The sequence below is a fragment of the Arvicanthis niloticus genome, unplaced genomic scaffold, assembly GCF_011762505.2.
Source record: "Arvicanthis niloticus isolate mArvNil1 unplaced genomic scaffold, mArvNil1.pat.X pat_scaffold_1117_arrow_ctg1, whole genome shotgun sequence".
Taxonomy (NCBI): Eukaryota; Metazoa; Chordata; class Mammalia; order Rodentia; family Muridae; genus Arvicanthis; species Arvicanthis niloticus.
The window spans coordinates 12,645-37,567 of NW_023045128.1; the positions used below are offsets into that span (position 1 = coordinate 12,645).

The following is a 24,923-nucleotide window of genomic DNA, read 5'->3' on the forward strand; positions in this document are numbered from 1 at the left end:
GTAGCAGGAGCAGTCCCTAAAGCTGCTGTCTATCATTGGAATCTGTTCTCATAACTGCGCTGCCACGTCTGGCCTCAGTGAATAGGATGCACTTAACCCAATACAGACCTGATGCACCATCATGGATTCCCAGGGGCCCACACCCTCTCAAAGGACCAACAGGAGATACAGGAGGAACTCTGTGAAGGCAGGTGACTTAAAGTAGGGACTCCACTAATTCAGAGCCATTTTATTTATAACAACTTGAAAGTGGAAATAATCCAGATGCTGTTCAACCAAAATATGGATATAGAAAATGTATTTACAAAAGGAAAAACTATTTAGCTATTAAATACAAGGACATCATGAGTTTTGCAGGCAAATGGATACAGCTAGAAACTATCATCTTGATTGAGGTAATCCAGACCCAAAAGCACATGCATGTATGTACTCACTTACAAGTGAATAATAATCATAAAATACAGGAAACCCACACTACATTTCATAGACACAAAGAAACTAAGCAAGAAGGAAGGCCCAAATGAGCATGGTTGAATCTCACTCAGAAGGGGGAGTAAAGCAATCATAGGAGGCAGATGAAAGAGAGAGAACTGTATGGGAGAACAGATAAGAAGGGGAAATAGGGGAGAACCAGCAACAGGTGTGGTGAGAGACAAGAGAGGGCCAGAGGGGAAAATGAATCAAAATCTGCAGCTGGCTGGGGGTTGGAGGGGGTACATTTAGGGTGTGCCAGAGACCATAAATAAGTACCAAGGAGTCTAAGGTTGATCTTAGCTGAGATGTATAGCAGTTAGATATGGATGCTGAAGAGGCCACATCCTGCATCAGGCAGGACCCTTAATGGAGAGTTAAAGACCCCAACCAATCCAAAAATCTTGTTACCCAAAATTTGTCTTGTCCACATGAATACAATCTACAACATAGATTCAGCAAATAATGTTGTTGTTGTTGTTGTTCTAACTTGCTATTTTGCTGCTGTGATTGAATGCTCTGAGCAAAAGCATCTCAGGTAATAAGTGGCTGTTGTACATGGTTCTGTCAGATCACAGTCCATCATTTTGGGAGCTTAGATTAGAAACTGAAAACAAAAAGCATGGACAATTAACTCAGCCATTCTGGATCTTTGACGGGGTTGAAGACCTATGGTCTCATAGCCAATCCTGGCTATTTACCTTGGGAGAAAAGATTTGAGTAGATGGTTTTCAGCTGACATTCATTCTAAAGCCAAGGAAAAATCCAGGTTCAGAACTAAGAGTTTTAGTTAGGATAGATGACAGAGGTTCTGGTTAGTCAACAAAATGATGGACTGCGTATTAGGACTATCTTGTACCTCACTGGTACAAATTGGCATAATTGTGCTCTAATTGTATTTTGAGAGAAAAGTTTTATTTTAACAGGAAGGGTGATATGTAAGAGGAACTAAGGTGTGAAGGGGTACCAAGAGGAAGAGAAGAAGTAAGGAGAGGAGGAGAAAAAGGAGAAGAGAAGCTAGGTGATGAGAGAGAGAAAGAGAGAGAAAGGGGGGAACATGGAGGCAAATGTTCACGTGTCTCCACCAGTCAAAGATAGTTTATATATCTAGGTTGGGTATATACACATATATAAATATGTGTATAATAAACAAAATTTCAGACCCCCCTGAAATAATAACTAATTATTATTAATCAATAATTTCCAGTGCTTTCTTTGCTGCCTACCTTGGACAAACGTGTCCACCAGGGTCTCAGGGCCTTACCTCGTCCCTTATGGTTTTGTCTCCGTGTTGTGTCGGCTGGGAAATAAATCATCGGAAAATCGATAGAGATGATGAAGCCGCATCCCCGAATTCATCAATCAGATCCATCAACTATAAAACATAAAACATAAAATATAAAAATAAAAATAAAATATAAAATACATCGAATATAAATTCTAAAATATAAAATTAAAAATTTAATTAAACTACAATAGAAAAAATATTAAATATAAAACATTGATAATAATTATAATGTAAGTGTAAATATAAGATATAAAATAAAAATAAAACGACACATAAAATTCGGTAATATAAAATTTAAAATACAAAATTAAAAAAAGTAAATTAAAATGGAAACTAATATAAAATACAAACTAAAACATACAATATAATATAAATATTAATATGAAATAAATAATATAAAATATAAAATGAAATAAAAAAAATTTAAAATTTCAAATATATGTAAAATATAAAACATAAATATAAAATATGAAATAAAATAAAATAAAATATAAAATAAATCAAATATTAAATATAAAATATAAAATAAAAAGTAAACAAAATATTAAATAATAGAAAATATGAAATTAAATGTAAATATATAAAAATTATAATTGAAATTAATATATATAATAAATATGAAATGTAACTTACAAACCATAAGTATAAAATATAATATAAATATAATGAAAATAAAATAAAAAGTAAATAAAATATAAAATACATCAAATATAAAATATAAAATTAAAAAATGAAAGCAAACTAAAATAGAAAATAATATAAAATATAAAATATAAAACATAAAACATAATATATAAAGTGTAAAATAAAATTTAAATATATAATAAAATATAAGATGCAAACTATAAATATAATATATATGTAAATGAAAATAAAAAACACAATTTAAAATATAAAATAAAATAGAAAATAGAAAATAAAAAACTAAAAATAAACTAATACATAAAATAATATAAAATATAACATTAAATATAAAATAAAAATATCATAAATTATATATATATGATATATAATATATATAAAATAAGAAATAAATATTAAATAAAATATGAAATAAACTAAAATTTAAAATATAAAATGTAAAATAGAAAACATAAATATAAAATATTAAATAAAAAATACAAAATATATCAAATATAAAGTATAGAATAAAAAAATAAAGTAAAATGTAAATTTAAATATAAAATATAAAAATTTATATACGTAAAATATAATGTAAATGTAAAATATAAAATAGAAAATAAATATAAATTAAAACAAAATATAAAAGAAATAAATTTAATCTTTAAAACATATAATAAAATATAAAGTGTAAAATATAAAGCAAGTATGAAACATACTATGAATATAAATATAAAATCAAAATAAAATATAAAATACATTAAATATAAAATATAAAACATAAAAATAAATTAAATCGTTTTAAAACGATGTAAAATATGAAATCAAATACAAAATATAATATAAAATAAATTAAAGATTTAAAATAAAAATCTAATTGGACTTTTAATTCTACACCGGGCTGTGTAAGGGAAATAAAATTGTTAAATATTATACTACTCGCATAACTTCTTGTCAGACGCTGTTTGACCAACTGTGCTTCACCGTACGTCATAATATTGATAATAATAAATAATAATAATTTGTCTCTCTATAGCTTGTTTTATATTTTATATTTTATTTTATTTATTTATGTTATATTTTATATTTTATTTTATATTTTTATTACGTTTTATTTTATATTTTATTTTATATTTTTATTTATTTCGTTTACTTAATTTTATATTTATACTTTATTTTATTCCGTTTTATTTATTTTACTACATTTTTATTCGTTATATTTTATATTCTTATTTTATTTAGATTTTTTCGTATTTAATATTTTATTTTATATTTTTATTCATTTTATCTCATATTTTATATTTTGCATTTTACTTCATTATAATTTTATTTTCGTATTTCGTTGCACATTTTATATTTATATTAGGATCCTCCCAAGTTGACTATTGATTTGCATTGACTACTGTCGTCAATTATGGATCAGCATTGGTTATTAATTATCAATAATTGATTATCGATTATTGATCGGTATTGATTACCGATTGGCAGTAACGGCTGGTTATCGATCATTGGTTATCATCATTACTGATCATTTTTAGCATCGATTATTCGTCATTGATTAGTACTGATTACCGATTATCACGATTACTGACCGTCATCGTCATCCCATCACCGTAATGCCCCTGCCTCTGCCTTTCGAGTGCTGGAACAAAGGCCTGCGCCACGATTTATTGATTAGCACGATTATTGATAACTGATTAGTATTGACAGGGCCGAAGCCGCCGCGGGGAATCACGGGGTCGATTGCCGTTGCCTCCAGGAAACCCTGTCGCCGGCTGTGACGTCACGGCCGGCGCGACGGTGTAGGCGGGAACCGCTGTGAATCACGGGACCGAATGGCGGCTCCATTGCCGCTTCCGCCGCCGCCAGGGTTTTGTGGAGACGCCGCCGTGGGGCGGAGCGGGTCCCGATCGCCGGTTGTGACGTCACGGAGAGCGCGACGGGGTCAGCGGGAGCCGCGCTGTTTCTGTCCCGCAGGGTCAGAGGTGAGCCTGACCGGAAGTCCCCTCGCGGGAGCCCGGGAACCGGAAGCAGCGCGGCGTCTCCGGGTGGAAGGGCCCCGCCTCCTTTCCGCAGGCGCAGCCCCGCCCTCCCCGGAAGCGGAAGTGCGTCACAGAGGCCCTCGGCAGCGGCGGGGGAGACAGGGTGTGGTGTGTGGCGGGGAGAAGGCTGCGGCGCTGCGGACGGACGCGGTGGGCGGGGCCTAGCGAAGGTGAGCCGAGGCCCCGCCCACCCCGGGGCCCCGCGGATCCGGTTTTAGCCAACTTCGTGTCACCCCGGGCTCCAAACTGGGCCAAGGCCGCAGAGGGAACGCAGCGCCCAGGGGAGACATGGTGGCCCAGGGCGGGGCCAGCGGGGCGGGGTCAGGGTGGAGGGGCGGGGCCAGGGCGGGTGGGCAGGGTCCGGGGAATCCTGGTCTGTATTTACAGTTCTCATCTGACTGTAGGCGGTGCTTAGTTAATGGGCTTTGACGTCAGAGGCGGGGTCAGGGTGGAGGGGCGGGGCCAGGGTGGGTGGGCGGGGTCAGGGGGAATCCTGGTTTGTATTTACAGTTGCAGAGTTCTCATCTGACTGTAGGCGGTGCTTAGGTAATGGCCTGTGATGTCAGTGTGGGAGGAGCCAGGCCAACTGAGTAACGTGGGCGGGGCCAGGCCCGTGTGGGCGGAGTTAGTGTAAATACCAGTCTATTTACAGTTCCTGAGTGGGTGGGGTTTATGGGGCGTTGCTGTGGTGATGTGAGTGTGGGAGGAGCCAGGATGAGGGAAGTGGGCGGAGTCAGGCTGTGGTGGGAGGGGTCAGTGTTGATAGAGTTTACAGTGTGGCATAGTTTCTTTTGTCATTTTTGTTTTTTATAAATCAATTAACAGCTTCTTAGGTCGGCATTGCTTTGAGGTTCTCTAAAATGAGAGATTCTTGTCTCTTCATGCTGTCATTCAAAAATAAAAAACCTGTACAATGAAAACTTCAAAACACTGAAGGAAGACATGGAGGAAGCACTAGAAAATTAAAAGATCTCCCTTCTTCTTGGATTGGGAGATTCAGTCTTTTTAAAATGGCCATCCATCCTAATTTTTCTGTAAAAGGGACCTAACACTCAACTCCACGCTCACTGTGGATATGAGCTACAGCAAATCCCATCACTTGTTACTACTCAGTAAACTTTGTATTCAGTCTTCAATTCTGCTTATTTTAACAATATATCCTTGTAATCTTTGTATGAATTATGTAACATTACTAAGGCTTAGATTTCTCATTCCTAAAAATTCACTATTAACGTAGTGCCTGAGTTCTTAAATTCAGCAAATTGGAAAGGTGTAGGATAGTCTGAAGAGAGTGAACAAATACAATTTCAATAGTCCTGTTAACAGCCAGAAATGATGGGATTTGCCTTAACTCTCGCATGATGGAGGCAGAAGTATGAGGATTGCTATGAATTTGAGACCCTCCTGGTCTATGTGAGAGTCTAGCTTTAGAAAAGAATTACAGTGGGGACAGAATATGCTTGATGTCAGCAAACAGTGATGTTTGTGGAGCACTTTGGAAACTCAGCACTCACAGTTTCTTGAGGTTTTGTTGGAGTCATCTCCTGTAGTACCCTGAAGGGCTGCTGTGCCCTGGCTGAGACTTTCCATGTGCAAAGGAACATTCTGCAAAGTAACAATCTGCAGTTTTTCTGAGAACAAAACATCCTGTTGAAGGATGATGCTCCAGGAAGGGAATTTACACTTGACATCTTATTGCCCCTAGTCCAGTTCCTGTTTTTTTCTGAGTTTGTGTTTTTCCTTCCCTGGCTGGGTGTATATATTGAACCTGCTCAGTAAAGGCATTGGCATTCTCTTTGGGAGAAATTATGGGCCAGACTCTGGTCACCCCTTTAAGTTTGACTTTACAGCATTTCAAGGATGTCCGCGGTGTGGCCCACAACAACTCCGTGGACGTCAAGAAAGGCAAATGGCAGACCTTCTGTACCTCCGAGTGGCCGACCTTTTCAGTCGGGTGGCCTGGGGATGGTACTTTTAACATTTCCATTATTCGGCAGGTTAAGGAGAGGGCGATAAATCCTGAACCGGGCAGACACCCGGATCGGGTTTCATATATCATCACCTTGGAGTCGCTGGTGGTAGACCCGCCATTACAGGTAAAACCCTTCCTCTCTCCCGTTTCCCCTCCGATCCTACCTCCCTTGCCAGCCCCCCGCCATAGTCCTAACTGCCCCTCCTGCTACCTCTCCCGTTGCCCTCTACCCTGCCCTTGTCAAACAAACGGAGGACAAGAAAAAATGTCCCCCGGTCCTGCCATCTGATCAGGGCCTTCTTATTGATCTCCTAACTGAGGACCCCCCTCCTTATGGAGAACAGGGACTGGAGGGCCAGTCTGCTGTGGCAGGTGGGCCCCCTCCTCCGAGGTAGATCCTCCGCGGGGACAGGAAGCATCCCCTGAGAACCCCGGTTTCTCTCCGGTAGCGGGTCGGATTAGAGGTCGAAGGGAACCCCCGTGGTCGTCACAGGCCCTCCCTCTGAGAACTGGGAACGATGGTCGCCCCCAATATTGGCCCTTCTCCACCTCAGACCTTTATAATTGGAAGAACAATAACCCCTCTTTTACGCAGGATCCCTCCAAGCTGACTAGTCTTATTGAATCTGTCTTAATTACCCAGCAGCCCACATGGGATGACTGTCAGCAGCTCTTACAGGTGCTCCTCACCTCTGAGGAGAGGCAGAGCGTCTTCCAGGAGGCCCGGAAACAGGTACCGGGCGACGATGGACGCCCCACCCAGATAACAGCTGAAATTGAGGAGGCCTTCCCCTTGAAGCGACCCTAGTGGGACTTCACCACGGCTGCAGGTAGGGCCAGCCTACGTCTCTATCGCCAGTTGCTTGTAGCGGGTCTCCTAGGGGCAGGAAAAGAGCCCACCAATTTGGCCCAGGTCAAGTCAGTCACTCAGGGACCGGAGGAACATCCATCTACGTTCATGGAACATCTGAAGGATGCCTACCGGGTACATACCCCATATGACCCGGAGGATCCGAGCCAGGCCACTCACCTTATCATGTCTTTTATCTGGCAGTCGGCTCCAGATATTAAAAGGAAGTTAGAGAGACACAGGAAGAGAAGGAGGAGAGGTTGAGGAGAGAAACAGAAGAGAGAGAGGCCCAGAGAGATAGGAAAAACAACAGAGATCTTAGTAAAATAATGGCCACTGTAGTAGCAGGGCAGAGACAGAGTAGCCAGAAACCGGGAGAGCGGGAAAAGAGAGCCCCAGCGGTAGATGGAGATCAATGTGCCTACTGCAAGGAAAGGGGCCAGTGGATAAAAGATTGCCCCAAGAGACCAAGGGGCCCGCGTAGGCCCAGGCCGGTGCAGACCTCCCTCTTAAACCTAGAAGACTAGGGAGGTCAGGGTCAGGAGCCCCCCCCCCAAACCCCGGATAACCCTTCAAGTGGGGGGGCAGCCAGCCACCTTTCTGGTCGATACCAGCGCCCAGCATTCGGTTCTCACCCGCCAACCGGGACCCCTGAGTGAGAAAACAGCGTGGGTCCAAGGGGCAAACGGAAGAAAATTGTACCAGTGGACCACTGAGCGCAAGGTACATCTGGCTAACGATGAGAAACAGGGATATGCGAAGGGGGTCTTGACACAGAAATTGGGGCCCTGGCGACGACCAGTGGCCTACCTGTCGAAGAAATTGGACCCGGTTGCTGCCGAATGGCCACCGTGCCTCAAGATGGTAGCGGCCATCGCCCTCTTGCTCAAGGACTCTATGAAGTTAACATTGGGCCAGCCGGTGATGGTGTTTGCCCCACATGCGGTGGAGTCCCTGGTAAAGCAACCCCCAGGAAAGTGGCTCTCCAACACCCGAATGACACATTATCAGACTTTATTGCTGGACTCCGAACGAGTCACCTATGGATCCCCGGTAGTGCTTAATCCGGCCTCTTTGCTCCCCCTCCCTGGGGAGCCCGACCCCCATGATTGCATCCAGATCCTAGCGGAAGTACATGGGACACGCCCCGACCAGACAGATCAGACCCTCTCCTCTCCGGACTACACCTGGTTCACCGATGAGAGCAGCTTCGTACACAACGGGTTGCGAAAGGCAGGAGCTGCAGTTACCACCACCTCAGAGGTGATCTGGGCAGAAACATTGCCGCCGGGAACGTCGGCTCAGAGGACAGAGTTAATTGCCCTGGCCCAGGCCCTCCGCATGGCAGAAGCCCTGAGCATAATTCAAACCCCAGGCCATCAGAAAGGAGACAACATCGAGGGGCAACCGCTTGGCAGATCAAGCAGCAAGAGAGGCGGCGGTGAGGGAGTCCGCTGAGGCCCTCCCGGTCAGAGCCGACCCCGAAGATGAACCCCCACTGGCAATCACATATAGTCAAGAGGATCTAGAGCTGATCAAGAAAATGGGGGCCGCCTATGACCCCATCTCCAGACTATGGGTCCAGCAGGGAAAGCCAATCTGGCCCACACAGCAAACCAAGGCTCTAATTTAATGCCTACACAGGATGACCCATTTGGGTCAGAAGAAAATAAAAATGCTGGTAGATAAAGAAGAGGAGAAACAACTGTTCCTGGGCAAAGACAAGATTCTCCAGCAAGTCACAGCCAATTGTGACATTTGTGCCCAGGTTAATGCAGGACACAACAGGGTGCCCCGTGGAGCCCGTGCCCAGGGCAACCGACTCGGAACTCAATGGGAAATCGACTTCACAGAGGTAAAACCTGGGCTCTATAGATACAGGTATCTGTTGGTTTTTGTAGATACCTTTTCAGGCTGGGTAGAGGCTTACCCGACAAAACATGAGACTGCAAGGGTGGTTGCAAAGAAACTGTTAGAGGAAGTCATCCCCCGCTACGGGATACCACATATTCTGGGCTCAGACAACGGACCCGCCTTCATCTCCCAGGTAAGTCAGTCAGTGGCCAAAGCACTGGGGATAAATTGGAAATTACATTGCGCATATAACCCCAGGAGTTCAGGTCAAGTAGAAAGAGTAAATAGAACTATAAAGGAGACTTTAACCAAATTAACGCTGGCAGCTGGCACTAGAGACTGGGTAACCCTGCTACCCCTGGCTTTGTATCGAGCCCGAAACACGCCTGGGCCACATGGACTTACCCTCTTTGAGATTCTTTATGGGGCGCCTCCCCCGGCGCCCAGCCTCTTGAATCCTTATCTCCCATCCCTTGCTGATAGCCTCCCCTTTCCAAATCACTTGCAGGCGCTACAGATCGTCCAGAAGGAGATTTGGCAATTCCTAGCAGGCGGACCAACTAACGATACCTCACCGGTTCCAAGTGGGAGATTCGGTTTGGGTTCGACGGCATCAATTAAAGAACCTGGAACTGCGGTGGAAGGGACCCTTTGTCGTGCTACTAACCACCCCAATGGCACTGAAAGTAAACAGCATCGCTCACTGGATTCATGCCGCCCACGTCAAATTGGATACCTCCGTTCCAGAATCGAACCAGGCCACGAGATGGAAAGCCCACCGTACCCCAAACCCTTTAAAGATAAGATTTTCATGCTCCTAGTTTTCCTTTATTTTGCCAATAAGATGACTTCTTCCAGTCCCCACGCTCCCAAGTCATTAACTTGGGAGGTCCTAAACAGTCAGGGGGACGTCGTCTGGTCTGTCTCTGGAACGCATGCCCTCTGGACTTGGTACCCGGAACTGTACCCAGACTTGTGTAAGCTGGCAACAGGAGCGCCAGGGTGGGACTTTGAAGGGGGCTACCCCTGGCGCTGCTTCTGTCTCCGTGACTGCGGACAGAGGGTGGTTGAATCCTCTTCTGAGTCACAATTCGTTTGTAGAATTGCAGAACCATCTCCACTTATTTCCGTCATCCCAGGGGCTAACTTTAGTCCCAGTTTATACAATGGATTGACCTGTGCAGTAGCTTCAAAGACACGAGTGATGGATCAAACGTATCAAAAATGTTAAATGAGGGCTCACAGGAGCGGTATGCTGTTTGATCGGATGCCACTTTTGTGCTAAATCTGAGCCAGCAGGAAAAAGACATTTCTCCAGCATCAATTCAGAAAGATATATTTTTCTTTTATCGAAAAAGAGAGGCTTTGACTACTTACTGTAAGTTCTCATGGGAAAGCACAAACCCACAGTGTCCTGGAGCCTCTGCCTTAGAGAGTGGTTCCCTGTCCATGTCGTGCATGGATCTGACTCCATAGCGCCGCTCTCGCCTCTGAAGGCCGCTTCGAGTTCTACCAAACTTTTTCTCAGTATCCAAGGAACTCTGGCTGGCGCTGCTTCTGCGGCCCTGCAGGCATGCCCCGCTGAGGGACAACCGGTGCCCAAAGGAGGGCGAGCCGGGGTCTCCTGGGGGGGCTGCCGCAACCCCCAATCGGAGGAGCCAGCTCAAAGAAGTAACCTTTTATGTCTGTCCCGGATCACACCGACCCCGGGCATACCGCTACTGTGGGGGAGGTTCGGACTTCTATTTGCAAGTCCTGGGACTGTGAGACGACTGGCCAGGCTCATTTGAAGCCCTCCTCTGGCTGAGACTATATCACAGTAAGTGCCAATTACACCCTGTTCCAGGAATGCTGGCTGTGCTTGAGCTCAGCACCCCCTTACTATGAGGGGGTTGCTGTGATTAAAAACCTTTCCAACCACACCTCAGTTCCTCAACTTTGCTCACAGGGCACCCAAAACAAGCTGACCCTGTCCGAAGTATCAGGCAAGGGACTTTGTTTAGGGACAGTTCCTCTTACCCATCAGGCCCTTTATAATAAGACCCTCCGGGTACACCCTGGGAACTATTGGCTTACAGGCCCGAACGGGACCCAGTAGGCCTGCAACATGGGACTGACCCCTTGCATATCGGCTCAGGGCCTCAATCAAACCAGAGATTTTTGTGTCCTCATTGAGCCCTGGCCCAGGGTTATCTATCACAGTCCAGGCTATGGTTCTAACTCAACAGTATCACCAACTTAGACAGGAGACCGAGTTAAACTAAGACAATAGTGAATGGAAGATTCCATTCCATGTATAAAGAAAATGGGGGAATGAAAGACCCCAGCTTAGCCGAGTTGTTTTGTTCAGCAGAGTTGTTTTGTTCAGCAGAGTTATTTTGCTCAGCAGAGTTGTTTTGCAAGGCTGGAAAAATACTGGGCCCCTGAGCAGGTCAAAGATAGTGCCAAAACAGTGCACCTGGCCCCAGGCGGGGCACAGAAAGTACCCAGAAAAACACTAGATGATCCAAAGAACAATAGAGACTGCCCCGAGCACCTCGTTCCTGGAACAGGGTGTTGACCCTAGGTTGAACCTGGCCTTATTTGAATTGTCCAATTAGAGCCCTGTAACCATGCTTCTCGCTTCTGTAAACCTTGCTTCCTGCTCTGAACCCCTATAAAAACCCCAATCACTAGACCACTAGACGGCAGTCCTCCACGGAGACACTGTCGTCCAGGTACCCATTTGGAAGAATAAAGCCTCTTGCTGTTGCATCCGAATACCTGGTCTCGGTGTCTTGGTGACGGGGGTCTCTCATAGCGAAAGACCTAGGTCTTTCAAGTTCTGTTTGACAGATGACAATTTCAGACTTTCCCAAGAAAGTAGGCAATCTGCATAATGTCTGTCTGTTGCTTAAATTCACACTTTAAGTATAGTGAAACACTTGTCACTTCCAATCTTGAAACTATGGGAATACTCTGAACATCAAAAGTAAATCTTTCATTGTACTTTCAGACCTAGTAATCTTACTCCCCAGAACAGTACAGCTGCCAAAAGTTCAGAGATCTATAAATCTATGAGCTGTAGCTGTCCTCCCCTCCTCAGATCCCCAGGCCTTTCCCACACTCACCTTCTATCTCTGTGTAGTTACTATACTGTAGTGTATATGTCATATACCAAAATATCCACATTTGATAATGATGCAACTGTTGTAAGTCTAACCTCATGGACTAAGAAGAAGCTATGAGGTGAGACATAGAGGCTGTGGGCTTAGAAAATGACAGGGATTCAGCTGGGTATAGACTCGCAGGATCACATAGAAAATACCAGGACTACCTGTAGAACATTTCCTACAAAACAAATTTGAATTGTGAAAAAACTAATATTAATATTTTCAATTTCCTATAAAACAAATTTGAATTGTGAAAAAACTAATATTAATATTTTCAATTTTCTACAAGACAAATTTGAATTGTGAAAAAGCTAATATTAACATTTTAATGGGTATTAAGGGAGAGAGTCAACAGAGAGAGTTTTTAAAAAAGGACAGTTTGGCCTCACATAGACTTGGTGCAGGCTTAGAGAATTTGCCAAGTAAAGTTACATAGGAAATCATTTTAGTGATACTGTAATACTTTGCCTGTTGTACCAAAGAAACTACAGTAGTGTGTTTATAACAGAGATCTCTCTTTTCTTGTCATCTTGTTTGTAGTTTATTGAATGCTTTGCTTCCAGCCCAAAAAAAAAAAAAAAACCAGTATTGGAGATTGAAAGAAACTGGCCTGTCAAATGCTGCTTTTGATTCTTACTTCAAAGATATTAAAAGTTTAGTAGAGAGAAAAAAGGTGGTGGCTTGGGCTGACCAAACTACCAAACATTCAAACCAAAGTGATCTTCCAGGGATGTCTCTTCTTGTGACCTTCCCAGAGCTTGGACCAATTCAGTCTATTCCTTGTTGTAAGTATTTTTATTTTATTCTATAAATGAAAGCTTATTTCTAAGATTTTTTTATATTCCAATCTACAGAACAGTTGGTTTCTTTTAAATATACTTGGTTATTTGATTACCACTAACAAAGAATCTAGCTTCTAAGTATTTTAATTAACAAGAATCTCCCAGGACCTACCAGCATCTATATATTGATGTTCTGAATAACTAGCAGTTTCATTTTCTTCCCATTCTTATTTAAATTTTAACTTCAATTAAGGGCTAAAGTATATAAAAATATTGTGCAATTTATAATAACTTAATCTTAAAATCAACGAACACTATAGAATTCACTGTTTCTATTTACGTTTGTTATCTCTCATCTTTCTACAGATTGTGAATAAGATATTTTCATTGCAAAGCCGACATATAATCTTGGGTTAACATGATACTTTTTGCAGTTTGGAATGTAGCAATGTGGATTGCCCTGTCTTTGAGATAGCCTGTAGCAATGTGGATAGCCCTGTCTTTGAGATAGCTAATGTTCGCAATTTGTTATGCTTATGTGCCTTCTGACTTGCATAGTCTGTCTTCCCTTGAGTTCTCTGTGTTTGTTCATAAATAAATTTTATTGGTTAAGCCTAGGTTTTGTGAGGTTTCACTTGTAGATTGGCACATTTTGTTCTGCAATTGTTATCAGTTACTTAGTTTACTGTAAACAGTTTAAATCTACCTATATCAGGAATGCGCTTCATTTAAAAGTTTAAGAACTTATGAAATAAATTTTCAGTGATTTAATCAGGATTTTGGTGAGTAGTGCATCTGATTATTTTTGTGGGTGTTACTTAGAATTTCCATTGCTGTTGCCGGATACCTAAGAATGGATTTATTTTGGCCAAAGATTTTGCAAAAGATCAGTCCATAGTCACAGGGGCAGATCATACTGTGATTTGAGGCCACATTCTGGAGGAGTTGACAGAGAGAGAACCAGGAAGGCCAGAAGACCTTGAAATTCATGTTCCTGCCTCTTCCATTGAAGCCATATATCCTCCCACAACAGCACATACAGCTGGTTTAACACGTGAACCTGGGTGAGACATTTTATGTTTATTATTTATTTTATTATTATTTTATATTCACACCATAGCCATGTATATTTGCTTCCGTGCATTCATAGAACATGATTTGAAAAACCATGATTAGAAAACCAAAACTTTTTTTTTTAATTTAAGTACTTTATTGATATTTTGGCTCCCCGCAAAATTAATTTTCCTGTTGTAGATACTTACAATATCAGAGGCCTCAAAACTGAAACTGGGGAGCCCATGTAACAGTCAGAAATGTTGACTGTTGGATCATTTTTTGTCTTTGAGATATACCTCTATCAAAACTTTCCAAAATAAAAAAGATAGTGGCTGAACAATTGTGGCCTCTAGTGTTTATGATAAAGAATGCTGTACCTAGTGCTTAGGAGGGCATACGTTTAATTTTTTTAGTAAAGTAAAATAGTAACACATTATTTTTTTTCTTGGATTTATTATTATTATTATTATTTTTGGATTTTTTTTTCGAGACAGGGTTCCTCTGTGTGGCCCTGGTTGTCCTGGAACTCACTCTGTAGACCAGGCTGTCCTGGAACTCAGAAATCTGCCTTTCTCTTCCTCCCAAGTGCTGGGATTAAAGACATGTGCCATCAATTATTGATCACTATTGCTTATCAGATAGTATTGATAATTATTGATTACTGTTTATTGATTATTGATTATAGATTGGCATTGATTATTGATTGTTATTCCATCACTGTGATCCCCCTGACTCTGCCTCCCAAATGCTGGGATTAAAGGCCATGCCATCAATTAATGATTGCTATTGACTATTGATTAGACTCGATTATTGATTAGCATTGACTGCTGATTATCGATTATTGATTATCATGAAAATCGATCACTTTTGCTTATTGGCTAGTGTTGGTTATTGGTCATTGATTGGTATTTATTATTGATTGGCATGATTATTGATCATTATTATAAACACACTTATTAATCTTAGATATATTCAATTATGTTCATGGAGAGGGACAATCAGTTCAGTTTAAGTCCTGTGTATAATCATAAACAATATCAACTGGTTTTGTTCTTAAGTTTACAACATACTAAATAGTATTAAGCTTGACTTTTTTCAACTGGTTTAAGAACCTTTAAATCAGAGGCAGTATTTTTATTTAAAGCATGTACACGACATGCTTTCAAAACCTGATTAGATTAACCATAATAAATTTAACTTGTACTCTTATTGAATATTTAAAATAATAAATGATAGAAAATAATATTACAAAAAGCAAGTATTTTGATTTCTCCTGGTGTTTATGTCTAAAGAAAGAAAGCAGAGTCCCATCCGCTTTCTTCTACCTCAGCTTCTCCAAGTTATTCTGAAGTCAATCTTACATTTATATTTTTTTCATTTATATCACTTGTCTCTAAGTGGAAATGTCTAATGTCTATACACCTAGTGTTATTTACTATATCACCAGTGTTTACATTTTCCTGTCACAGAAGTGACTTGTTTCTGTACTTGAGGTAGAAAGTCAAAAATTGAGGTAGAAAGTCAGGCAAATGCTTTATTTCATCACTGATTAATCAGCGTCTTGTAACTCTTTTTGGCCCAGGGTCTTATTATGTTACCCCAGTTAACCTCGAACTGGCTATGTAGACCAAGCTGACTGAACTCACAGATATGGACTCCAGATCCCCCTTCCAAGGGCTGAGATTAGATGTATACAGCACCAGTCCCAGCCATACTACCTTTTAAATCTCAGGTTCTCTTGCAGTTTTGTATTTGGTAATTGCGTGTTGCTCATTGTCTACTTAATGGGCATTAATATAATTTACATTTTTAATTTTTAATTTAATTTTTAATTTAATTTTTAATATAATTTTACATATGCTTCTTATATAATTTACATTTTTCCTTCTTAGCATATGTGATTTCTTTTTCCATTCCTTTAAGAGTCTCTTTTCTGTGAATTGCCTACTAATTATTTCATCACTTTTCTTGTACAGTTGCCCTTGACAAAATATTGTTTACAGACACCTAGCTGTGAAGACATTTATCTGTTCATTTTGTAATACTGAATTACTAAATGTAAATTACTTAGGAAATATTTATGTGCTTAGGAATATGCACACGGGCACACACAGAGGCACACGGCAACAACTAGATTCATTGAGGAAATGAATAAAAAGTAAAGAAGGGCAGTATATAGAAGAAAAGGAAAGGGGGAAATGTAATTGTCTGAAAAAAATTTAAAAAGGACAAAAGTTAAGGGCACCACTGTGCAGTACAAGCCCCTGCAGCATTGGACTGATCCTCTAATAAGGAGCATAGGTCACTTCAACAGAGATTAGGAGTAGGTTGCAGGTAATATGCTGTTTTTAAAACCATAGTCTGTTAGATTTCACTAATAAATTAGAAGAATCTTACATATATATTATATATATATGTAATATATGTATATATTATTATATTATACATATATTAATATATATGTGTAATATAATATATCTGTATTTAATATATATAAAATATATATAATATATAATTTATATATGTGTATATAATATATGTAATATATGTATGTAATATATGTAATATATAATATATATGTGTAATCTTTAATATATATGCATGTAATATGTGTAATATATGTAATATATAATATATATGTGCATGTGATATATATGATATACATAATATATAATATATATGTAATATGTGTAATATATGTATGTCATATATGTAATATATTTATGTAATATATGTGTAATTTATATAATATATGTAATATATAATATATGTATGTAATATATGTAATATATAATATATAATATATGTGATATATATATATATATATATATATATATATATATATATATATATCACATATATATATATATATAGCCAGAGTATCTAGACTTGTTTTCAAGTAGGGGAAATGAGCCATACTAAATCATGACATGGGGATTCATCTAACTATTTCAAAGAAAGTCAAGAATGTAACAAAGGAAAGTAAACGCTAAGAATCAGAGTTAGAGAGAAGGCAGATCACATGCGATTATTGTCAGGAATTACACATTTATTTTGAATGATACATGTATGTTGAGCATGATCTTAGCATAGATGTGAGCTTGGCTGTGTATTAAATCTGACAATGTTGATCAGATCATAATGTGGTCAGGAAACGTCACAGCATTAGGAGAGTATTACAGGAGTAAGTAAAGATGGAGTTGCATCAGATGAGAATTAGAATTGCTGAGAATGGTATGGCTCCTGAGATTTTTGAGCCTGAAATCTAAAAGGACGGGTTCACGTTAAAATGGTTGGAAAAGACTTCACATGTTACAGGTTTTCAGAGTCAAAATTGTTTATATTCAGGAGTTTGGTTAGTGCTTTGTTAAATTTGCCTTAGAATAGATCTGAAGTGGAGATGTCCTGGTGCACAGGTAAAACTCGGCCATTCAGGAGAGAGGTCTGGTAGTGAACTATAGCTTTGATGGTTAGTAACATTTACATAATATTAAATAATAATAATTGAAAATAATAATTTAAAGCTGAAGGACTGGATGAGGTGGGCAGGGATGTTAGGTCTTTCCTACATAATATTAAACAATAATAATAATTAAAAATAATAATTTACAGCTGCAGGACTGGATGAGGAGGGCAGGGATGTTAGGTCTTTCCTTCAGTTCCTCCCTCACCTTCACTGGAATCCAGCTGTCAGGATGTCCTTTCAGGTGCTAAAAATTTAGTTGAGCTTTTTCTCAATTCCTTTATAATCATTTCCCATCCATAAATTTTACATTTTGTCCTTTCCGTACTCTCCTAATTTATTTTAATATAATAATCTTAGACATTGTTTTCTTTTCTTTTTTTTTTTTTTTTTTTTTGGTTTTTTGAGACAGGATTTCTCTGTGTAGTCCTGACTGTCCTGTAACTCACTCTGTAGACCATCGAACTCAGAAATCCCCCTGCCTCTGCCTCCCGAGTGCTGGGACTAAAGGCGTGCACCATCAATTATTGATCATTATTGGTTATCAATTAGTATTGCTAATTATTGATTACCATTTATTGATTATTGAATATTGAACGGCATTTATTATTGATTGTTATTCCATCGACGTCATCCCCCTGCCTCTGCCTCCCGAGTGCTGGGATTAAAGGTGTGTACCACCACTGCCTGGCGGCTTTAAAACTTTAAACACTATCATGTCTTCACATTCTTCCCTCTTCTCCAATCGCCTTGAAACCTGCTAATCTAAATTGCTACCATTTAGGAAAGCCCGCCCCCTCGCGGTCATCCTAAGTAAATACAGTAAAACATGCTTTCATTTCTGTGTTCTGCTTAAAGCTGCCTTTCCTTCCTTCCTACTTTTTCTCCCTCCCTCTCTCCTCTCTCTCTTCTCTCTTTTCTCCTCCTCTTCTTCAATTTATTTATTTTCATGTGTGTAAATGTTTTGCCCGAATGCATGCATGCATGTGCCTAGTGTCCATGGAGGTCAGAATAGTGGGCAGTTTCCTAGCTAAGGGCTAAGCCAGAACTCTAGTGTCTGTCCTAAGCTTTTAAGTGGAAACTCCTGAGCTTTGGAGCCCAGACAAGTTAACAATATAAAATATCTATTATAAGATGATGTTATTAACAAACTTTCCAAAGCACCGACACAGTTAACATTCCTTATATACCACCCCACTTTAATGCATTTGTGCACAGGAGTCATCGTAAACACAGAGACCTTCCCTATAGAAAAGTCACAAGATTTGGAGTCCTGGGATGTAGGCCTTCATCTCCACAATCACTGCATGTGTTTATCCAGCCACTTCCAAAGAGCAAGGGTTACAAAGCATTGCTCTTAGGACTTGTCTGAGACCCTGCAATGCTGATGTATATTCTGAATTTACAAGCAGTGACTCAGGCTGGAGAGATGGCTCAGCAGTTAAGAACACCAACTGCTCTTTCAGAAGTCCTGAGTTCAATTCCCAGGAACCAGCAACCACATTGTAGCTCACAACCATCTGTAATGGAGTCTGGTGCCCTCTTCTGGTGTGTCTGAAGAGAGCAATTGTGGTGTACTCATCAAATATATATATATATATATATATATATATATATATATATATATATAATATATTATACATTATACATTATTATATATTATTTGTTTTAAACCTTTAAAAAAAAAGAAGTGACTCTAGCCTCTTAAGACCAGTCTGTGGCAGACCCATCTTCCAGTATTCTGCAACACTACAGTGTTCCATTGAATATTGACAGGGTTTCTCTGTGTAGCCCTGGCTGTCCTGGAACTCACTCTGTAGACCCAGCTGGCCTCGAACTCAGAAATCCGCCTGCCTCTACCTCCCAAGTGTGAATAAATGTTGATGGTTATGTTTCTCCTGTGTGTTTCATTTCTTGTGTGCTTGTGTATCCGGATGTCAGTGTGTGGGGCTCTTGTGCCTTACCTTCCACCTTATTTTAGACAGAGTCTTTCTTGTTTAACAGTTTGTGCTCCAGGCAAGGTGACCCTGAAGAGCATACAAATCCTATTGTCTTCATTCTCCACAGTTCTTAGGAAGCTGAGATCTGACAAATGTCTCTGCCCCTGAGTCTGCCTTTCAAAAATTTTTATTTTATATGTGTGTGCTTGAGTATATATATTTGCACTTCCTGTTTGAAGGAGCCCTTATGTGTCTGTCGGTCCATCAGATCTCCTGCTTTCATTTATGTTAAATTGTTTTGATTAGTACCAGATCTACACAGATTGTAATCTCACCTTGCCAGTTTGACTTGTATCCCTCACTGGGTTTCCTTAATTTTGAAGGATATGTTTCATTTTTCATAAAGTTTGGACATTTCTGAGTTGTTAATAGAAAATTTATCCAAGTGTGAATTCATTTTTTATTTGTTTTGTATTTTAGGTTTTTTTTTTTTCAAATTTAGTTTTAAATGTCTTCTATATTATACAGATGTATCAGAAGATAAGAGTTTTTAGGTTTTTTTTTTCAAATTTAGTTTTAAATATTCTTTTATGGTAGAGTCATGTCAGCGGATAAGAGTACATACTGCTCTTATGTGAGATCTCAGTTTAATACCCAGCTCCTGCCTGTGGCTCACACATGTCTATAATTCAGCTGTAAGAGATCTCACGCCTATGGCCTCTGCTGTTCCTCATACTTACATGGAACCTCCTCCGGCAAACATAATTAAAACCCAAATAAGTTTAGATGCAATTAATCTTTATAAAACCAGAATGTTTAAGCTGCTCATTGTAAATATGATTGTCAAATCTTTTTTGTTGTTTCTTTTGGTGGATTTTAAGTTTTGGTTATGTTAATTTATGAAATAATGGCATGTTTTAAAAAAGTCTCTCTTTGAAAAAATGATTATTATTTAGTCAAAACTAATGAAAACAATATTTTTTCCATTTATTTATTTTAGATAGGGTTTCTCTGCATGTAGCCTGGCTTTTCTATAAGTGACTTGGTAGTCCAGGTTAGCCTCAAATTCATTGGTTTGCCTCTGTTTCTTGGGTGCTAGCATTAAGGCTTATGACAATGCATCTAGTGAAAATACTAATCTTTTGGAAACATATCTGTTACTTCTCATTTAAATAACAGAGAACATCGACTTTTATAAAGAACAAACTTTTAGACATTTCTTCACTGAGAGAGCTACATAAATACAATGAAATAAGGACTTTTATTTAAACTAACTTCATTTAATAATGCACACTCACAATGCATTTCTATGGTCTTATGACCCTATTAATTTAACTTTTTAATAGGAATAGAAATGGCTACTACAAACTTGGCAATGGGAATTTTCCACTCCTCTCAGATTTCAATGGGAGTGCTTAGCAATTCCTCAATACTATTGTGTACCTTTTTCATATTTACTGGGAAGCACTTAATGCCCAAAGACCTGATTATAAAACAAATGACTTTTGTCAACCACTTGTCTATCATCTCAAGAGGCATTCCACTGACAAGGTTAGATTTTGGATTTAGGAATTTCCTGGACTGTATTGGATACAAATTGATGCTGAATAACCAGGGTGATGTCCGTGTATGCCATGTGTATACTGACTAGCTTCACAGCAATTACAGTCAGCCCCAGCAACTGTGAATGAAGCTGAAGCACAGAGCCACCAAATCCATTGGCGCCTCTTAGTCACAGAGGTAGCTTGTGCACTCGCTTCTAAACATCTTGACTCTAGCAAGAGTGTCAGGCCCCAGGTACAACAAAATATGACTTAACAGGTGGAGTTACTGGTACTGTTCATTGCTTGTTTCTGGCAATGTAGCAACTGCAGCCAATATGTTGTGCCTTTCTTATGGACTGTGTCTGGGACTCATGTCCTGCTCAAGTGACTTCATGGTGTGTATCCTCTACAGATGCAAGAGACAAGTAAAGTATATCTACTGTACTCAGAATTTTCTGAAAGTTTCCTCTGAGAGCCACTCAGATTATCCTCACCCTGCTGTGCTTATATGTCATCTCTTATTCATTCTCTTTTATTGTGATCATCTTTATAACCTACACCAAATATCCAGTGCTAAGGAGAGTTAAGTAGATTTATATTTCTAGCATTATGTTTTTCCACCTTTTGTCCCTTTGGTGTCATTAGCAATAGGAAGTTGAGTTCCAGCCTGTTTTACCCTGCTGTGGTAAAAGATAGCTATCTTCAAGTGTGGCATAAACCCTGGTTGTCCCTTTTACTTCTAAATATGCATTATCTTTTTATCTGTTGTAGGATGCTAAGGCAATAGTATGGAAACACTAAGCATCCAGTAACTGACTTTTTCAGTGTGGAGTACTCACTAGCCATTTGATCATAGCATTATCCTTACAGACTTTGCTATCCAATAATGTGTAATTTTTCAACTAAATTTATATAAAATATATAGGTTTATCACATACAAAATTTTAACATGAAATTAAGCAACATGTAAATGAAGATGATAAATTATAAGGAGGAGGGAACACATGTGATGGCTCAGGAAAGTTTTGCTTGTGTGTGTGTGCCTTCATTTTTATTTTACATGTATGGGTATTTTTTCCTGCATGTATGTCTTAAAACATGGATAGAATACCTTAAAAGGGCATTGGACCCCTTAGGAGTGAAGTTACTCATAACTCTAAGAAACTATTTAATGGGGAAAATCAACCCTGGATCTCCTAGATGGTCACTACATGCTTTTAACCTCTGAGCAGCATTCCAGCTCCAAGCTGCTGTTCTCATATGTAGACACTACAGTCCTCCAAATGTCACCAATGGTCTGAAAATGTTCTAATAATTATGGAAATGGAGGTCCCCTTAAGAAAATTAGTCTCAGACAGGCAAGTGTTACTTTTTCTATTATGTGATTCAAAGTAAAATATGAATTTCTGAGATGAGGAAAAGATCCACAGTGCAGGAAATGGGAACATGGATGAGATACTGAAGGGAAGAACATGACACAGGCACATAACACACATGTATGAAAATACCACATTTGTATTGGTATGTACAATTAATACACTCTGTATATTAAAAAGTAATTAAAACTTGTCACTATATCTCTGTGGCCCACTAGGTTCATTTTACTTCTACATCAATCGTCCTGAGTCTAGTATGTTCTGACACACAGAGTGCATGTTTAGCACTCAGGAGTTGAGTGCAGAGTCATAGGGAGGCAAGCTTAAGACTGAGAAGGCATGTCACAGGTGCCATACTTAAGACTCAGGGGGCATGTCCTGAGACACAGCATGTTTAGGACTCTGGGGGCGTGTCCTGAGTCACAGGGAATGTGCTTAGACTCTAGCATGTATTCTTTCCTGATAATGAAGACTAGAGAATTGTGCAAAGGCTTGACCATATTAAATACACTCACAGGGTTTCTGTCTTCATGTTTCTATTACTATAAAGAGAAATCATGAACAAGGCAACTCCTATAAAAGCAACAGTTTAATTGGGACTGGCTTACAGTTTCAGAGATTTAGTTCTTTTTCTTCATAGCAGGAAGCAAGGCAGGCATGAAAGAAAACATGATGCTGGCGAAGAAGCTGACAGTTTTGCATCTTGATCCAAAAGCAGCCAGGAAGAGACTGTCTGCCAGGTAGCTAGTAGGAGGGCCCATTCTGCACTGGGTAGATCTTCAAAGCCTTCAGTGATGCACTTCCTCCAACAAGGCCACATCTCATAATAACTTCCTCCCACTCCCTGAGCCAAGCATATTTATACTACCACATTCCACTGCCTGGCCCGCACATGGAGACCATATTTAAAAATAGCATAATACAAAATATGTGAGGTTCAAATTAAAAAATCCCATCATCTATAGAAGTCTCATAAATGTTAAAAGTCTAAAGGTAAAAGTCTTTTCTGAGATCATTCCAATCATGTAACTCTAATCCCCTATACTTTCAAAAAATACCACATAATATCCATTCAAATCGACAGGATATACATCACCATTTCTAATCACCATTGTGAGAAAATACTGGGCCACAAGAAGACCAAAAGCCAGCAAGGCAATCTCCAAACTCTGCATCTCCATGTCTGATGCCAAAGAATTCTTCAGATCTCCAACTTTTTCCTGACCTGCTCACTGCAGCACAATTCTTCCTCTTGTGCTGATTTTCTTTCCTGAAAGTAGTTTTCCTGAGAAGGTATCTTATAACTCCGGAATCTAAAACTCTTGGGGTCTGCAAAGTAACTTCAAAATTACAGCTTCTTGTTCCAGTATCTGGGATCCACAGATGATCTTCTGTGCTCCTGAAAAGAAGCTGGGTCTCTCTCCAGCTCTTCCTTCTGTAGTACACTAGGTTCTGCTTGACTCCACTCAACTTCTGCTGCTATTCTTTCTGCTCATCCCATAAGACTGACATCTTCAATGTATTGGGTTTTTCTGTTACAAAGAGTCTTGACTGCATTCCTCATATATGCTCCCTTCATGGTGCCAAGCCTCAGCTGCACTGCATGAAACATTCATGCCTTAAAACCAGTGCCACCTCAGTGAGTCTTACCCAGGACTGAGTCAAAGTGCACCACAAGGGACAAACTTGGTTCCCTCTGGAATATGACTTATTTCTCCTCTCAGAAGACAATTACCAGAAGATGTCACCTCAATGGTGCTGGTTTCTTCTTCATCCCCACTAATTCTCTAACTACAGCCAACCACCATCAGTTGTCTCAGTCATCCCTTCTGTTCTTTCCCCTAAAAGCAGAGCCACATGGACAAAGCTCCTGAGTTCCTCTGCTGGCTGGGGCTGGAATATTGCCCCTTCTATTACATCATCACCAGCTTTCTATTTTTCAACAACTTCACTGTCTAAGCTCAGCTGTCTTTGAACTTGCTCTGTAGATGAACCTTGAACTCAGAGATCTTTATGGCTCTGTTTTCTGAATGCTGGGTAATACGTGTGTAACACTTTGCCCATACCTAAACTTTTCCTTACTTAAAATGTGTTCTGTACCAGGAAGACTTGAATCAGAGATCTGCTTGATGTTTATCTGGAATTTAAGGAATATACCTCCATGCCTGTACTTAAGTATTTTATTTCAGATCTTAAAATGATAACCCAGAATAGTAACCACAATCCATCAATTGTCAACTTCACACATACTGGTAACTCTTGTGTCCACATGAAAACAACAACTAGGTAATAATAATGTCTAACACTGTACAGTTCTCCATTGTCCAACTTCACATCCATGAGTTTAGGTGGATGGAATCTTGCCCTAATGTCACCATTCCTTTAATTCCATTTAATATCATTGATCACAGAATTTAGCTTCATTCAACTTCCTGGTTAGATTTTCTCTTTTGACCTAACATTTTATATTTTTTCTCTGTAAGATTACTATGCTTGCTCAAATCATCATGAG

The 24,923-nt window shown here is 39.6% G+C and overlaps 1 protein-coding gene and 1 pseudogene across 1 annotated transcript; both read left to right on the forward strand.

Annotated features, from left to right (window-relative positions):
- The first annotated feature begins 4,215 nt into the window (after positions 1 to 4,215).
- On the forward strand, positions 4,216 to 11,858 carry LOC143433807 (uncharacterized). Its single transcript, XM_076706257.1, has 5 exons — positions 4,216 to 4,283; positions 4,358 to 4,592; positions 6,420 to 6,518; positions 7,038 to 7,127; positions 9,607 to 11,858. The coding sequence occupies exons 1-5, from the start codon at positions 4,216 to 4,218 to the stop codon at positions 10,327 to 10,329; spliced, it is 1,215 nt and encodes a 404-aa protein (XP_076562372.1). The 3' UTR covers positions 10,330 to 11,858.
- Positions 11,859 to 20,845: 8,987 nt separating this feature from the next.
- LOC143433912 (vomeronasal type-1 receptor 4-like) lies at positions 20,846 to 21,720 on the forward strand (annotated as a pseudogene).
- The last annotated feature ends 3,203 nt before the right edge of the window (positions 21,721 to 24,923 follow it).

Coding starts and splice junctions, on each gene's coding strand:
- LOC143433807 (XM_076706257.1), top strand. CDS start 4,216: ATGGCGGCTCCATTGCCGCTTCCGCCGCCGCCAGGGTTTTGTGGAGAC. Junction 4,284..4,357: donor GCCGCCGTGGGGCGGAGCGG/GTCCCGATCGCC, acceptor TCTGTCCCGCAG/GGTCAGAGGTGAGCCTGACC. Junction 6,519..7,037: donor TGGTAGACCCGCCATTACAG/GTAAAACCCTTC, acceptor TTAATTACCCAG/CAGCCCACATGGGATGACTG.